Raw genomic sequence first — 18,936 nt, forward strand, 5'->3', positions numbered from 1 at the left:
TAGCCTCTATTACATTGTTTATGACTAACTTCTTCTTAACTAACTAACTAACTAAGTGGTTACTTAGTTGGTTACATACAATTAACTAACTTGAATTACACCAAACTGGATACGAAGATCATTCTTCGTTTTCCAGTCACAAACTAAGATTGATCTTGGTTTACAACAATACACAAAGACTGGATACGAAGATCAATCTTCGTTTTCCAGTCACAAACCAAGATCGATCTTGGTTTTCAACACTTTCCCTTAATTCAAGTTTCTAAGTGATTTTACACTTAGCAATCTTCTCAGCTCTTCAAATCTACTTGTCCTCAAGGCCTTGGTCATTATATCAGCAAGTTGAACTTCAGTTTGACAATAAATGAGCTTCAATTTGCTTCTTCTAACTTGATCTCTTAAGAAGTGCAACATTGTCTCAATGTGTTTGCTTCTTCCATGAGAAACAGGGTTCTTAGCCATATTTAATGCTGAAATGTTGTCAATCAACAATGGAATTGGCTTGCAAATTTCAATCTTCAACTCAGTTATTAATAATTTCAACCACAATGCTTGGCAGGCTGCATAACTGCCAGCAATGTACTCCGCTTCGCATGATGATAGTGCTATCACAGGCTGCTTCTTTGAGCTCCATGCTATTGGTGATTTCATGAATTGGAACACATACCCTGAAGTGCTCCTTCTATCATTCTTGTCTCCACACCAATCTGAATCTGAGTATCCCACTAAGTCTTCATTTTTATTGTTCAAATTTGTTGCAAAATAATGCCATGCTCAATTGTGTCTTGGACATATCTCATGATTCTTTTCACTGCCAGCTAATGAGTTTGTTTTGGTCTCTCCATGAAGCTGCTTACCACTCCCAAACTATAGCATATGTCAGACCTTGTATTGCACATGCATCTTAATGAACCAACAACTTGTTTGAATAAGGTCAAATCAGCCAGCTCCTCTTCAATTTCAATTTCCAGCTTTGCATTGATCTCCATTGGAATGGTTGTAGGGTTGCAATCAGCCATATTGAACCTTCTCAGAATTTCTCTAGCATACTTCTTCTGATGCATCAACAAACCTTCTTCAGTTTCAGCAAACTCCGTTCCCAGAAAGTACCTCAATTTGCCCAAGTCTGTCATTTCAAATTCATCCTTCATGATTCCTTTGAATTCTATAATCGCTTTGTTGCTGTTGCCAGTTACCAATAAGTCATCAACATATAGGCACAACAAGATCATTGCAGGCTCTCCATTCAGTATAGAATGCTTCACATAAACTCCATATTCCACTGTGCATTTGATGAATCCAATGCCAATTAGAAATGCAACAATTCTTTTATTCCAAGCTCTTGGTGCTTGCTTCAAACCATATAGAGCTTTCTTCAATCTGAGTACTTTACCCTCCTTTCCCTTAATCACAAAACCTGGTGGTTGAGAGACATACACCTCTTCTTCCAGTCATCTATTCAGAAATGTAGATTTTACATCAAGCTGCCACATAAGCCAGCCCCTAGCACATGCTAGTGCTATCACAAGCCTTATTGTCTCAATTCTGGCCACTAGAGCAAACACTTCAGAGTAGTCTATGCCTGCTCTTTGCAGGAATCATTTAACAACTAATCTAGCTTTATACTTAGCAATTGTTCCATTTGGATTCAACTTCAATTTGTAGACCCATTTTACTACAATTTGCTTCTGTTTTGGAGGCAAATCTGTCAAGTACCATGTTTGATTCTTCTCAATTGCATTGATCTCTTCCACCATTGCTTTCTTCCAGGGTCCTTTCTTTAATGCCTCTTCAATATTTAAAGGTTCTGCATCAGCAAATAGGGCAAAATGCACTAAATCTCCACTGTTGTCCACTTCACTGTCATTGTACACCTCAAACTCTTGTAAATGAGTTGATGGATTTCTTGTTCTTTGAGATCTGTTTGATTCAATTTCCTCTTCAGCTCTATTTCCACTGATATGCTGCTCATTTTGTATTTGCAAGGGAACTTGTGAAGGTTGGTTTGTGCTGCTAGTTGCTTAATCCCAGTCCAAGTATTGGCTGCTGTCAATTTGCTTTTGTTTCCAGTTTCAGCTCTCATGTTCAACAATCTTGACATCCCTACTAATCACCACCTTGCCTCTGATAGGATCATACCATTTGTAGGCACCTGTTGGATGATATCCTATCAAGATCATTGCTTCACTTTTGTCTTGCAACTTCCTTCTCCTCTGGTCTGGTACATGTATGAAACATAGAGCACCAAATATTCTTAAATGCCCCACTGCTGGTTTTCTTCCACTCCAGATCTCTTCTGGTACTTTCTCCTTTTTCTTTGTTGGACATTTATTCAGAATATAGACAGCAGTTGATGCAGCTTCTCCCCAGAACTTAAGTGACAGTCCCTTCTCTTTTATCATGCTTCTAGTCATGTCTAGAATGGTTCTATTTCTCCTTTCAGCTAGGCCATTATGTTGAGGCGTGTAAGGAGCTGTTACCTCATGTTCAATTCCACTATTGATACAAAAATCCTTGAATTCATGTGAAGTATATTCTCCTCCTCCATCTGTTCTTAACATCTTGATGGATTTTCCACTTTGTTTCTCCATTTTCATTTTGAAATTTTTGAATGTTTCCAATGCTTCATCTTGGTTTTAATCAAATAGATCCACAACATTCTACTAAATTCATCAACAAAAGTTATGAAGTACTTATTACCTCCTAATGATGACACTTCAAATGGTCCACATATGTCACTATGAATCACTCCAAGAACGTTCTCCGCTCTTGCTCGTACTTGTGATTGGAAGGAATTTCTTGGTTGTTTGCCTGCCATACATACTTCACACACCTTCTCATGAACATCAACCATAGGAATTCCTTTCACCATCTTCTTAACTCCTAGCTGCTGCAAGCTTCTGTAGTTAAGATGGTCAAATCTTGAATGCCACAACCAGCTTTCATCAATTAGACTTGTTGCGTTCAAACATTGAATATCAACAGCTTGTATGTTGATGATAAAGGTTCTGTTCTTTGAAAGAGGAGCCTTGAGTATCATCTTCTTCTACCCATCATACATTTCTAAGGCGTCATTCTTCATGATCACTTGAAAACCCTTTTGAATTAGTTGCCCAATACTCAACAAATTGCTCTTCATTCCTGAGACATACAATACATTATCTATCATTACTGTCTTCCCATTTCTTCTTTTAATCACCATGTTGCCAGCTCCCTCAGCTTCCAAGGTTCTATCATCAGCAAACCTTATTTTACTCCTTCTTGATTTATCAATATCTACCAGCCATTCTTTATGACTTGTCATGTGATTGGAACAACCAGTATCAAGGAACCATACCTGAGATGGAGAATGTTCTTCGTTTTTGGTGGCCATTAACAAGACTGTTTCTGAAAACGAAGACCGTTCTTCGTCTGTGGCTGAAAACGAAGATTGTTCTTCGTCTGAGGCTGAAGATCGTTCTTCGTCTGTGGCTGAAAACGAAGATCGTTCTTCGTTTGTGGTAACCAACAGCAAGACTGTATCTCAGTCTGATGAAGAACATTCTTGAGCAGCACATGCTTCATCTTCTCCTTTCTTCTTATGTTTCCCTCATTTGTCAGCCCAACATTCATATGCAAAATATCCAAACTTCTCACAGTTGTAACATTGCACCTTCTTCTTGTCAAAGTTTCTTGAATTTCCTTTTGATTTAGCACTCGAATTTCCTTCTTTTGATGAAGATTCAGACTTATCTTCAGGTTTCTTGAATTTGTTCTTCCTCCATTTCCTTTTCTGGTCTCCCCTCTTGTTGGCATATGCTACCAATGCCTAATTTCCAGAATTTCCCCCACTCCTTTCATCCATTCTCAACTCTCTTGCTTCTAGAGTTCCCTGCAACTCTTCAAGACTTAATGCGAAAATGTCTTTAGATTCTTCAATTGCGCACACAACATAGTCGAACCTGGGATGCAATGATCTCAAGATCTTTTCACACAATTTCTGTTCAGACAACTTCTCTCCACAGCTAGTCATCTGATTTGTGATGCTCCTCAATCTTGAAATCAAATCTGAAACCTTCTCTTGTTCCTCCATCTGCAACACTTCGAATTGTTTTTGTAAGGTCTGCAATTTCACTTTCTTGACCTTGGTTCCACCAGAATAACACTTCTCCAAAATGTCCCATGCTTCTTTTGCACTTTTTGCATCAGAAATTTTGTCAAAGTTGGTCGTGTCAAGACATTGGTGAAGAATAAAGATGGCCTTGCAATCTTTCTTCTTGTTTTCTTTGAATCTTGATCTCTATTCCTCTGTTGGATTGGCTCCCAGATCTTCGAATCCTTTCTCTATGATTTCCAACACTTCTTGGAATCCAAACAATGCTCGAATCTGAACTCTCCATCTATCCCAATCTTTTCCATCAAAATGTGGCATGTGGGCTGGAAAATTTCCATTGTTTGCACTTGAACCCATCCTCACTACACTCGTGTTTGATCCTCACACTTCACTCGTGTTTTCACTCTTTGGGATCGAAACCTTTCTCTTGATACCACTTGTTGGCGTTTTCAATTTGTTTGAATGAAAAACTGAAAACTAAGCAAGAGGGAAGAATGAATTGAATTGAAAAAAATCTTATTGTTTATTGATGTGAGTATGCTATTTATACACAGCATCTATTACATTGTTTCTGACTAACTTCTTCTTAACTAACTAACTAAGTGGTTAGTTAGTTGGTTACATACAATCAACTAACTTGAATTACACCCTAGAACACGAACATTCCATGTGATACAACAAATCAATGTAATCGATATCTTAGTTCGTGTGAAGTAAATTTTATCTGTGAGAACTGATGTAGGTAAATGGAGTTAGGTATAAACATTTGTAGAGTATTTTTTTTTTTTTGAAAACTCAAACATGTGTTCTTGAAACTTTTTAAATAATTTTTTGGATAAATTTTATTACAAATATAAAAGTACGAGACAACTTATCAAAAGTTTGCCGGGTTCGTTGTGTTTTTTTTGTCCTTTTGTTTATAAAAAGAAAGGATAAAATGAGATTTTGATTTAAATGTGGGGTAGGGATACAAAATATAATTTTTCATAATTGATAGTTTAGGCCCATTCATAATGGGTTTAGAGCGTTTTTGCAGCTGGATCCCAAAATGGGCTCATCGGTGAAGCTGCTATTGAAAAAGTTAAAACATTAACTAGTCTGGCTCGTCGTGTATTCTAATCCTACTAATGTATAGTTATTGAACACATTTGTGTTATTGAAACACAACAATTTACACAAACATCAGATATATCATGTATATGTGTATTATTTATTTGTAATTTTTTTTAACTATTTGAATATTTTATTAATCATTAAAATACATATTAATAATTATTTTTTAAATATTTATTTAACTATTAAATCACAATACTTTAAATTGGTTAATGTCTTACATTTTAGTGATTAATTAGGTTCATGTTAAATAAGAGATTAATGATGTATATTGTTTTAATATATTATTCAAAATAATTAATGATATACATTTGTATAGGTGAAAAAAAAATTGAAAATTTTTTTGGGAAAAAGATATTGTCTACCGTATAATACATACAGTGTTAAACGTATATGTTTAATTTTTATTTTTATTGCACACTAGTTCTCGTTAGATAGATATTCTTTTCGTTTCACAATTAGTGTCACTTTAACTAAAAACCACCATTTTAAAATAAATACTATATACACAATTTTTAAACCATTATTATACTTTACATTAATAGTGAAAAATCTACCAATAATTAAAAAAGATAGTTTAATAAAATAACTTATCTATTTCTCATAATTATCACATTTCTTAATATGAATAAAAAACTTTAAGCAACACTTAATATGAGAACGGAGGAGGTAACTTTTTCTTATACTCAAAATATTGTCGATTTTATAGTTTATTAAGTGGCAATGTTTGCCATGTTCAGTTGGTCTATTTCCAGCTAAAACTATCACTTGTTAAAATAATCATAACAATAAAAATATACAAATAGAAAAAATAATTGATGGTTGGGAACCAATGTAAATAGGGCTTTTGGCACCCAAATGATTCCACATACTATTTTCACGAGGTTCTATCATTTGAATAAACTATAAGACTAATCTTTACTTAGATGATTATGAATTTGCAATCATTTCCTTAAACTCATAGTTGCTTAACCAATTAAGTGACACCCACAATTAGCACACGGAACTTATACATGTTATCAATCATAAAATTTATTAATTTATTAATTTTTCATACACGTCGTGCTCAATAATGGCACATTTATGGAATACAAATATATAAATGAAAAGAGGAGGGATCAATTGACATGATACCATCCTCATATATGAAAGACAACTAAGCATAAGAAAACAAGCAATGTGTTATTAATTTCTTTGTCTCGATAGTTCTACAAAGTCCTAACTCTTGTCTACTTCAACTTCTTCCGGATATAGAAATCAATAACATGCTCCTTCCATACGCTGTCATCATCTAGATAAACTTCATAAAAGCTTACTTTCCCATTTGATCTTACGGTTAAAGCAGCACTACTCCTAGTGCCGTATACACCCTGCATATTTCCCATTTATATACAAATAGATGGATGTATTGGTAAGTAATTAATTAGTTAATACTAATTATAAACAAAGTCTACTATGAGTCAATTTGAGGAGTTATCTACTATGTAGTAATATTTAAAAGTTATTTAAAATTCACAACGGTTGACATAACTTTTTAACGGTATAAGTTAATAATCTTTTTTATCTTTACGGTTTAGACGATAACTTAACCAACATCTGTTCATTAAATATAATAATAAATTGAATGTGACTCTCAAAACTCACTTCCTCGCTATAACACCAATTGGTGTCACTTTTGCAAACAGTAAAGATGTGGAAAATTACTAATTTATATTTATGAAAAATTTAAATTTGGAGTAATTTTTAAACTCTAATCTACTTTGAAAGCATCCCCAATAAAGTGACTTACCAGTGGTGTTTCTACTTCAACAAAAATAGGGCTAAGATTGAATTCCCAATCAAGTGAGCATATATGAGGTAGCATGCTTTCATCAGCTTTAACTCTGTCCTTCATTAGCTTTTTAATTACCTCCTTCACTTGTATCTCACCTTCCCCATTTTTTGCAAGGTACTCTTTGAACCCGAATTGAAGGCGTTGGACCTACAATAATGCAAAAAGGGTTTGTATTAAATGTTTCAAATCACTTTAAAAATTAAAATAGTTTAATAAAGACTTAGTATTATCTTTTTATATAAATTCATAATTTTTTCTAAAAAAAAATATCCCAGATGTATTATAGAGACTAATCTCTAAAAAAATGAGAACCATTAAATTTGTATTTAACTATAAATATTATAAATATTATGATTTTTGATTTAAGATATTAATATGAGAAAAAAGTAAATTAAATGATAGATAAGAGAATGTGTTACATCAAAGCTATATAGATTTTTATAGATAATTAGATAACTATTTAACTAATATAAAATAATAAACAACAATTTTGTGCTACAAGAATGGGTATTCAATAGTAAACAACAATTTATGTTAACTTTTTGTACTAATTAATTTAACTAACTAACCAACTAAAATATCAAATAATAAATAACAATTTTGTGCTATAAAAATTGGTGTTCAATAATAAAGAGTCGAAAAAAAGAATACTCACAAATATCCATTTGGCATAGCTTAAGAAATTAAAAGAATAATATTAACACAATATAAATTTCAACAAATTTGAATGAGGTTTACACAATTTGATGAAATCTATATAAATTTAAATTAATAAAAAAATATATTAAAATATGTGTATTAAAGAGTATGGTGATTTAGTACTCCTCAATTAAAAAATAATAACTTTAGGTGAGAATCAATTGATGTATTCAGGTACGGACAAAATATTTAACTTACATTTTTAAGATAATTTTTTTTATTCACTCCTTAACCAATGTCTTAGGCACTCAATAGCAAGACTAAAAAAGTAAAATAAAAAGTGTGACCAAATAATCACAGTTATTTTATAAAAATAATAATAGTTATGTTAACAAACCTTATGCCATGGAGAATTTAACTTATCATTTGAAAGTACATGTAGCCCCGGAGGAACCTCTTGAATGGTAATAGCCTTTCCCTTGGGTCTATTGGAGATGTACACCATTGATTTGGAGGTAATATCAGCAACAATTAAGTTGAATCCATTGTAATATTGAGCCTCTGTTTTTAAGCTTTCTGCAAATTCTTTGGGATTCTTGCTGCTCTATCATTCAACAATTAAGTGAACAAACATGATTTGTCAAGTAACAATTTCAATTGAACAAGTACACATAAGTTTGGTTACAAGTGATTACTTTAACCAATTAATTTAGGTAGACTATGTCTATAACCAATGTTATGCTCGCATCCAATAACAATTGTTGCATATGTCTACAATGTTGTGCTATCTTATGTTTGAGGTTCTTGTAGATTCATTTTTTAGGCCGAAAATGAAATTTGGTGAATTATTAAAATTTTGTAACTAGGTAATCCAAATATTTCATTCTTAATAGATAAAATTTTTAGTCCATCATTATTGAGTCTATCTTATAGTAAGGAGTAACTTTTTTATTTTTAAAATTTCTTTTAACGATAACAACCATATTAAATAAATACTCATTTGCAATGTCAGAATTATTTCTTAAATTAAAAAAATACACTCATGGCTATTTGGGTGATTCACAAGTGATTTATGATGGTCCAAATAGTGGTGTGAAAGTAGAAGATTCAAGTTTGGGAAGGAAAAGAGAGAGTGAGAGAGCATATCAATAAGTAAGTTTCATAATTTTAAAAAGTTTATCACCTCTAAAATAATAATAATAAATTTATAAATAAAGTATTGCTCATAGTGAAAGACTTTGTACTCTCTTTCATGATAGTCTTGGTCGTATATACATCATTTCACTGGTCCACAGTTTTTCTCCCTCAAGTTAAACAATTATAAAATCATTGTCCATTTTATTCATGTTTTTCTTCTTATTTTCTTTCAACTATTAATGACAAAAGAAAACAGAAGAATTCACAAATTGCTATACTGTGCAAAAATATAATAATAATTATCCTGTATAAATTAATTTATCAAAAATGTTTCATTGACACTAATTTAGTTAATTCAGTTGAATAGATGTTTAATTTAAATCACAATTAAAATTGTATATGGTATGAGTATACAAAAAATGAACATTATCATTAATTAGATTTTATGTTATACCTTAAGAAACATGAGAGGTAGATCTCCACGAGTTTTGGCTTGAGGGCATGTATGAAGCTCTAAAACATTGGTAAGAAAAGCCACTCTTCCTTCAGCAGAACAAGCCAACCATGTCCCTCCTCCTATTTCATCCCTTCCTCCCACAATATCACATTCTTCCCACCATGACACTTCCTTCGTTGGCCTATTGTGATACTCGTCTCTGTTATTCAAAACAAGAAAAGGATATAGTGGATGAGATTGCCAAAGAAACAAAGCTATACACATTTTTCACAAAATTATAAGGGTGTTAATGAATTTTGTTGAACTAGTTTTTTTTTAGTAGTACAAATAAGTACAATAAACGAAACAGGACAATGTATTATTATATACTACTGCAAATTACTATAAACTTTATTGGATTTAATTTATAGGCTATCTATCTAGCTAGATTAATTGGCAATTTCATCCATAAGTGTTTTGTTGTTATTAATTAAAGCATGTACTTAGCTAATTTTTAACACATCACCGTTACATAATAATAATAACATGCATATTGATGATTATGGTGGAGCATAAGAAAGTAAATAGTAAGTAACTAACTTTTGCTAGTAACCGATTAGTTTGGTTACATCTTTAATTATATGCATGCTCAATTGCATCATAAGTAGTCTTTATTTGCATGCTGCTTTGTGTCCTAGCACCAAGCTCTTAGCTGTGAACTCTATAAGATAGGACATTTTAAAGGTTCAAAAACAGAACAGAGCGGCGCGGAAGCATATCATTAATGTACAATGAATTGAAATCATTAACAAAATAATTACTTTTCCAAAACTTGCAAGTTTTTGCCAAATGTGCCTGAGTTTTCAGTGGTGCCTTCTTGTTATAATGGTTGGAGTGTGATTCTTAATCGGTGATTATTGTCTTTTACTCTTATAAGTTCCTTATAATCTTAATTTGCACTGTCTAAAATGATACAATTTAGAGAAAAATAATGTCGAATTTGAGACCTTACTATTAAACAAGAGGCGCACAACCGTTAAACCAACAACTCCATATTAGTAAAAAATGTTTATACATACATATATTCACCAATATTTTAGAAATATCTCACAATCTCTCACCATTTTTAAAATATACTTAGTCCCATAATTTTGAAAATATCATGGTTTCACATAGTGACATCTTACCATTTGAACCACTATTTAGTAAGCTATCAGTTTCACTCATCCCGGATAGATATTGGTAGATAAGATTTGAATCAACAATTCATTAGAACAAGTATGCATAACTTACACATGACATCTCAGTACTATCGAAAGAATTATAAAGATAACACATTTGATAAGATCTTGAGTCATGTACCATTTTGACGAGAATTTAAGAGTCAAACCCTTTAACTCTTTGAAGCGGACTCACTTCATCCTTATATATGTAGACTATATCAGAAATACACTCATAATATGTATTTCAGCAAACTCATGCTATATGTCTATTTAAAGTAAAACTCAACCTTCCAACTTGATATTTATGGTCCATTTACTTTTACCCTTTGAGATGTATCTATATTCAGGAACTTGCAATTATTCTAATAGTGTACTTTTATCATTGAACTCAAGACTTGATGTTACTCAAGTGTGAGTTGATTTTCCACCATTGATGATTAATTAGATACTGGTTTGAGTCTCATTCCTAATGATATCTTCAACATCATGTCCTTTGTTAGACCTTTCGTCAAAGGATTTGCAAGATTCTTTTCAGTTCTTACAAACACTATGGATATCACTCCATTTAAAATTAAATCATGTACATAGTTATGTCTTAAACTAATATGTCTAGATTTTCTATTATATGCTTTTGATAGTGTGGATTGACTATCACAATGTATGGATACTGGTGTCATTTGCTTTGGCTAAATTGGTATCTCATACAACAATTTTTTTTAACCATTCAACCTCTAATATCTATAACTAGAGCAATAACTTTTATAGCTATGGTGAGTCGACAATGCAAGTTTGTTTCTTTGAACCCCAAAAAATTACACCTCACCAAGATTGAAGATCCATTTACTTGTGGAAGCATGATCCCCAACATAAGTTACCCAACTGACATCTGTATATCATTCCAAAATGGAAGGATATCCACTATAGATTAAACTATAGTTAATTATTCATTTAAAATATTTTAATACTTTATGAACAACATTCCAATATTATTTACTTGGATGACTTGTATACTGACTTAATCTTATAGCATCATATGCTATATCAGGTCTGCTATAAGTCATGACATACATTAAGCATCTGACTACATTTGAATAATCTAGTTGTGCCACAAGACAAACTTTATGTGGTTGTAAACTAGCATTATGATCAAATGGGGTAGAAACAAATTTGCAATCAACATGATCATTTTTTTAGCATTTTCTCAATATAGTGAGATTGAGATAAACCAATATTTACAGCATATCTTATGATTTTAATTTCTAAAATCACATTTGTTTCACCTAAATCTTTCATATCAAAGTTTTTTTTTAAAGAATTTTTCAGTATTTTCTACTTCATTTAAATTGGTACCGAAGATTAACATATCATCCACATATAAACAAATTATAACACCATTTCTATTGTGAAATTTACTATAAATACACTTGTCAGATTCATTACTTTTATATCTATTAGAAAACACAACTTGATCAAACTTTTGGTGTCATTGTTTGAGCGCTTGTTTTAACCCATACAAATACTTAGTCAATTTACAAACTTTATGTTTTTGTCCTTTGATGATAAATCCTTCAAGTTGTTTCATATAATACTCTTCATCTAACTCTTCGTTTAGGAAATCAATTTCAACATTCATTTGATGAATTACAAATTTATAGATAGAAGATAGTGTCAAAAGCACTCTTATGATGCAATTCTTGCAACAAGTGCATAAGTATTAAAGTAGACAATACATTCTTTTTGTGTAAATCTTTTGGCAATAAGTCTAGCTTGGAATTTATCAATGGTACCATCAAGTTCATTTTCTTCTTAAAGATCCATTTATAATCTATTGGTTTGGATCCAAGTGTGAGGTCTACTAATTTCCAAGTTTTATTGCCCATAATTGAGTCCATTTTCTATTGGATGACTTCTTTCCAAAAAGCAGAGTCTTGAGACTTTATTGCCTCTTCATATGTGTCTAGATAACTATCTAAATTATAGAAAATTGGTCCATAATTATTAATGAAATCATTTGTACCTTCTAAAAGGAACATAAAAAAATCTAGTCCATAACTTTTCTCTTTTTTGACTCTTTTACTTATAGGTTCTGAACATGTCAAAGTATCATTATTAGATATATTATTTTCTAGACTTTATACACTATAACAAACAATTTCCTTGGGATGTGGAATTGAGTTAAATCTACTTTCTTGAAAAATTGCGTCTCTTGAGTCAATCACTGTGTTAATAGAATATGAGTCATTAGATTCAATAACCATGAATCTATATGCCTTGCTATTTTTTGCATAGCCCAAAAATACACTTTCAATTTCCCTTTTTCCTAATTTCTTTCTTTTTGGTCCTGAAATCTTAACAATTGCTCTACAATCCTAAACTTTTATATAGTTGAGATTGAGTTTTCTTTTCTTCTAGAGTTCATATGAGGTTATCTTGTTCCTTTTATTAGGAACTCTATTTAACAAATAATATGCAGTTAGCACGAATTCACCCCAATAACCTTTTAATAAATTAGAATAGGATAACATGACATTCACCATTTCATCAAATACTCTATTTTTCCTTTATCCAATTCCATTTTGTTGGGGGAATATGGTGCAACTGTTTGATGCGCAATACCAGTAGATTCAACATAATCAGGAAGATAGATTTCTCCTCCCTTATCACTTTTAAAACACTTAATGAAAGTTTCATGTTGAAGTTCTACTTGTGCTTTAAATATTTTAAATTTGTCTAAAACTTTATCCTTATAGTGTATTAAATAAAAATAACATAACCTAGTGCAATCATCAATAAAAGTAACAAAATACTTTTTACCATCAATTATTGATGAACCATGTAAATCTCATACATCAGAGTGAATTAAATATAGTACGTTAGAATTTCTTTCAACTCTTTTAAAAGGTTGTCTTGTGATTTTAGTTAACATGCAATTAGTACATGAATTTGAATTTTTGTCAAAAGTCATAATTAAATTTGATTTCATCATATCATTCAATTTTCTAAAATTAACATGCCTAGTCACATATGCATAAATCACAAGACTCAACGATACGAGTTGAAATCATATTATTGTTATTGTTACTGATAACATTATATTTGAACATATTATCACTAAAGTAACCATTCTTTACAAACATACCACATTTAGAGAGAATAATATTATCTCCCTCAAATACACATTTGAAACCAAACTTATTAAGTAAAGGTACAAAAATCAAGTTCTTCCTAACTTCCAGAACATAAAATACATCTTTAAGAGTAAGTGTCTTTTCAGAAGTAAATTCAATTTCTATTGTTCCTTTTTTTTTTTTACTTGGACAATTGAGGCATTTCTCATATACAAAACACTTTCATCTTCTTCATCAATGGTCTTGAATAGTTTTTTGTTTTTGCACACATAACATATAACACCAGAATCTATTCACCAAAATTCAATATTTTCAATCATGTTGAGTTTAAAAATGACACTAACAAGATTGTCTTTTGTTGCACTTGAATTCTTCATTTTGCTTTTCCTTTTCAAGAACATGCACTCATGTTTAAAGTGTCATGGTTTTCCAAAATTATAACAAGTTCTTTTTTTTTTTCATTTTTTTTTATTTTTTTTCTTCATCATTACCGTTGTGTTTTTCATGAGATTTATCAAAATTTTAATGTCTTTTCTTAAGAGTTTTGTTTGATTTTCATTCCTCCATTACATGGACCTTTTCATGAGAGAATTGGTTTTTAGTTTTCTCTTTTTTACGGTACTCTTCTTCTAAAGGAAGGTGATTACCCAATTGCTTAAAAGATATGTCTTTTTTCTTATGTTTCATGGTTCTTTTTAAATCTTTCCATGAAGGCGGACGTTTGTCTATTATGGAGGATACAATAATGATTTCATCCATGTGCATCTAATGTTGTGTGTAGTTATTAAGAATGCGTACAATCTCATGCATTTGTTGCGTTACTAATTTATTATAAACTATTTTATAATTATTGAATTGATAAACAAGAAACTTCTTACTTCTAGTGCCTTCTTGCATGTATTTTGACTCTAATTTCTCTCATGGTTCCTTTGTAGAATTTCTCCAACTTCACAAAATCAAATGTCATTTCTTTGAGTGATGCAATTATTGATTGAAAATAAAATCGGACCTAAAGATTGTTGGGTTTAGTTGGTGACAATTGTTGCAAGAATTTAATAATGAATTTGTTGATGAATATTGTATGTAGAAAATTACAAAACATGTTATTACACTAGTCTTTAGGTTCGATTCACCCCCACCAATTGGATGCAAATGAGATGAACAGTTAATCACCTTCAGAGTACTTTGAAAAACCTTGATATTAGGAACGAAAATAGGCCAGACCGACAGACAGAGGCCTACGGCCTAGTCTAAGTTAGGCCAGGATTTTTTTAAAAAGATATGGCCAAGACTTCTCAAAAAGCCTATTTAGTTAAAAATGTCAGACTACATGCCACATAATAAGCTTTTTAGACTTATTTAAATAAATATAAATAATATTTTTTGACTACTATAATGTATATATTCAACTTTTAGTAATTTACACATATAAACTTTATTTAATTTTTGACATATTTAAATGTATTATTATAAAATATAATTTAAGTAGGACGTATATAAAGTCAAATTCTTCAAAATGTGATGTTAAATATCAAAATAGAACTTAATTTCATTGACATATTAATTCGTTAATCTATTCAAAGATATGTTTGATTATTTATTCAAAAATGCTAAAATGAGACAGACTTTTAAGTAAGCTAACAGCTCATACCAAGCCTCTATCAATGTCATACTCAGACTTACAAAGTAAGCCTACGACAGGTCACATGCCTTGAATTTTTTGACAGACCATGCTTAGCTTTAGCAAAGCCTAGCTCGGCCTATTCCCATCCCTACTTGATATGATTTGCGCTAACACATTAAAATTATATTTCAATAACATGTTATAAAAGAATGTTTCCTACACTTCACTCATGCATTAAAGAAAGATAGGATGACTTTAGAATATACAAAATGGATGCAACAAAGTGGATAGTAAAAACAAAAGTTTGTATTTTATTATGTCCAAAATGACACAATTTATAGAAAAATCATGTCACTTAAAGAAGAGATACAACTCTTAAAAGAATAGTTTTTCCCATTCAAACCATTATATAGGTATAACATTCATATTTTAAATGAATTGTTGAAACAATTTGGTGGTTGAATGCTAGCACTTTATCGCGTAGGAACTGAGTTTGGACTCTAGAGTTTGCATTTTGTTTGTTTGTTATATTCAAAATCAATTTAGTAATTTGGAAATATCTCGCAAATTCAAATGATTGTATTTCATTTGTTTCTTTTTATGTACCATACTCATTTTACTTTTATCATAATTTTATCTCATTAAAATTTTGTGCTAAAGTTTTTAACACTATGAATGATAAAATTAAATACTATAAAGTTAGTTATTATGTGTTTATATTTTGGTAAACACTCCTGCATTTCTTATATACCTTCATAGAAAAAATTAGAGAGAATAATATGATATATTGGTGATGTAATAGGAATAGAAAGATATAGATAAAATAAAGTGTTGAATGAGTGTAGGAAAATAAAAGGTGTATATGTATATGTTGTTTTTTAGTTTTGAAATATTGTTTTGAAAAATAATTTTCAGCGACCGAAGATATTATTAGGTTGAGTCGCATACTAGGTTGTTCTCTTTAAAATGTTTTGTAGCACTATACAAAATTGTGCAAGACAGACTATCAACTACAATGGCCCCATAATAAAACAAGTAAGTTACACTGTATCGGTTTTACTACTACACCGTAGAAAAAAAAACCTAGTTACGTTGTATTGATTTACTATTGTATGGTAGAAAAACGTTCTATAATTACACGATCTAAATATAGTGGTTAAAACCACCCGTTAGATGGTACTATGACTACTCGAAGATCTGAGTGACACATTTTTTCGATAAAATGATTGAAAGAAAATTTGGGATGAAGTAGAAAAGTGAGACGAGAGAAAACTCATATTTGCGAAATCAGAGGAAGAAAGCTGGAGACTGACGAGTACATAGTTAGGCCTAGCCAATGCACGTGTAGAGATTGAATTGAGTGCATTCTCTCTCATTCACAAAATTAAATACCCCTTAAAGCACAACCCAGAGGTTATACTCCATCTTTATAGACATTATTAGTGTGTAATATTTCTCATATGTGGAAGTTTTTCATTTTTTTCATTCTCACAACACTAACTCTAAATTTCAACACTTAGTGTTTAATTTCTAACATCGTTTCCAATAGTACCATTATTGGTAATTTTATTATCAATCATACTATCTTGCCTCTAATTTTCATATATTCATATAACACTTCATTTTTTCTTTATCCGTTTTCTTCTATCACACCACCAATGTGTCACATCTTTTACATCATTCTCTCTATTTCTTTCTCACTCATAGTGTTGATGAGGTATTGGGTGTACACAAACATTTACCTTATACTATATTTGAGTCCGTAAAGAATATCATCTTTTGTGTAGTTCTATATTTTTTTTAAAATTCATTAAACAACAGAAGAAACAGAACACATGAAAAATCTTGGAAAAAACAAAACCCAACCAAGACATGCAACGAGCTTGCATAGCAAAGCCAACTAGTCTATGAGCTAAAGTATTAAGGTTTTTTATTTTATAAAGTTAATAGATGATGCCTTCTTAAAAGTACTCATGAGAAGTTGGCAATCCATAACAATTCTAATACATACAAACAAAACAACACAAGAGCATCAATTGGACAATAATTTCCTCAAGTTTTTTATCCTTAGCAAGTTGGAGACATCATCAAATTCAAAGAGCTTCATCTAAGGTGGAGTTTGTTGAGATGAGATATTTCCTACAAGCATAAAAAACTATAGAACCAAAATGATTTTTAACAATGCATCCATACATAGTATAGCCTCCTGCAAAATCCAGAGTTGCCGAGCCAATATCCGGAACCTGCTGTTTGAAAATAGATTGATTTTTAGTATGCTAAAATTTCCATAAAATAGAAGAAAACATTCGGGCACTTAAGAGAAGATGAATACAAAGACTAGAGGAGAACCATGCACGCTAATTTAACAATGTTGCAGTACATGAATAGTTGATCAGAGGTTTCATTGCATAACAGGCAGGAGTGGATCAATTTTAATTTCTTTTATGCACAAATTATCTCTAGTGGAAGTATATTTTTTTGCCATTGTTCACTCTGTTTACAATTTTATCATTCTCTGTTAATGAAGGAAGATGCTGATGTAAAGATAATATACACACACTTGTGAACCATATCTGTTAGTAAGTTGGTAAAAGGAAGAAGAATCTCTATACTTTTGATGGATGCGATTATTTAATTTATTATTTAAATGGAATTTTGTTGCCAAAGTAAGAATCTGGTTAAGCATCACAACACAATTTTTATCTTTCCATGCATCGGAATTTGTCCGGATTTTAATGGAGAAAATCCACTTTGACCAATAATATGTGCGAGTTTTTTACAAAATTAAAACTATAAAGTACAGGAGGGGGATATTGATATCTGTTATCTACCACTCCTGAATCCACTTCGCTAGTTATATACACATACTTATTCAAGTTAAAAAGTACGTAAACACTAAAAAAGTTCATATTATCAAAATTAAAATTAAATTGTAGTAAAATTAGTTATATATGTATTTTTTTTATTTAAAATTATTTTAATATGACAATATAATTTTATAGAAAATACCTTAACCTAAAAAATGAGTTAGAAAAAAAAAAGTTCATTCATATATAATGTCTATGTAAAATGATTATATATAATGTCTATGTAAAATGATTTTATATTGTTAGTCAACCACAACTATTAGTAGAATTGGATCAATCCAACGAGTCTGACCAACCCAACCTGGATAGATAAGAAAAAACGGTTTGGGTCGAGTAAATGAGTGTGGATGAGCGATCATAGTTTTCAAAATATAAAGGTGCTCAAAAAGGTTAGGTATCAGGTGAAACTAAATCCAACCCATTTTATCCCGATGATTCAGCTTCTAAAAATTATTTGGTTACTTTATGATGTTGTGCTATAGTTATTTTCATATTTGCAAGCATTTTATGTAATTTTAAGAATCTTACAACTTTGATTATATTGATGTTTGCAACGAAATTATTTTATGATTTTGATATTCTCATTAATTGCATATTTATATATATTAGTTGCTAAAAAATATTGAAAATATATTATACTATATTTTTGAGAAAAATTAAGGTGGTGCAATTTTTTAAAAAGAATAGGATGGTCCACCATTAACAATTAAATTAAAAAAATATGGATAACCTAATACCTAATTCAACCCCTAAGTGAGAAGTTTGACCCAACTCAACTCAACTCAACTCAATGTTGTTGCAAAGAGTGTTTTTTACCAAACTCAATCTAGTGCTCCCTACAC

At 30.9% G+C, this 18,936-nt stretch overlaps 1 protein-coding gene and 1 long non-coding RNA gene across 2 annotated transcripts; both read right to left on the minus strand.

Annotated features, from left to right (window-relative positions):
• Positions 1-6,220: 6,220 nt before the first annotated feature.
• On the minus strand, positions 6,221-9,626 carry LOC101513608 (uncharacterized). The gene is made up of 4 exons (XM_004500556.4): positions 9,271-9,626; positions 8,077-8,283; positions 6,996-7,187; positions 6,221-6,576 (listed from the first exon to the last, which is right to left on the minus strand). Exons 1-4 carry the CDS (start codon positions 9,535-9,537, stop codon positions 6,436-6,438), a joined length of 807 nt encoding a protein of 268 aa, XP_004500613.1. The 5' UTR covers positions 9,538-9,626; the 3' UTR covers positions 6,221-6,435.
• Positions 9,627-16,994: 7,368 nt separating this feature from the next.
• LOC113786614 (uncharacterized) lies at positions 16,995-18,040 on the minus strand. The gene is made up of 2 exons (XR_003472890.2): positions 17,560-18,040; positions 16,995-17,473 (listed from the first exon to the last, which is right to left on the minus strand). It is a non-coding gene; the product is annotated as an uncharacterized lncRNA (long non-coding RNA).
• Positions 18,041-18,936: the final 896 nt, after the last annotated feature.

This window comes from Cicer arietinum, chromosome 5, assembly GCF_000331145.2.
Source record: "Cicer arietinum cultivar CDC Frontier isolate Library 1 chromosome 5, Cicar.CDCFrontier_v2.0, whole genome shotgun sequence".
Lineage (NCBI taxonomy): Eukaryota > Viridiplantae > Streptophyta > Magnoliopsida > Fabales > Fabaceae > Cicer > Cicer arietinum.

Coding starts and splice junctions, on each gene's coding strand:
- LOC101513608 (XM_004500556.4), bottom strand. CDS start 9,537: ATGTGTATAGCTTTGTTTCTTTGGCAATCTCATCCACTATATCCTTTT. Junction 7,188..8,076: donor TAAATTCTCCATGGCATAAG/GTTTGTTAACAT, acceptor GCATTATTGTAG/GTCCAACGCCTTCAATTCGG. Junction 6,577..6,995: donor TTGAAGTAGAAACACCACTG/GTAAGTCACTTT, acceptor GGAAATATGCAG/GGTGTATACGGCACTAGGAG.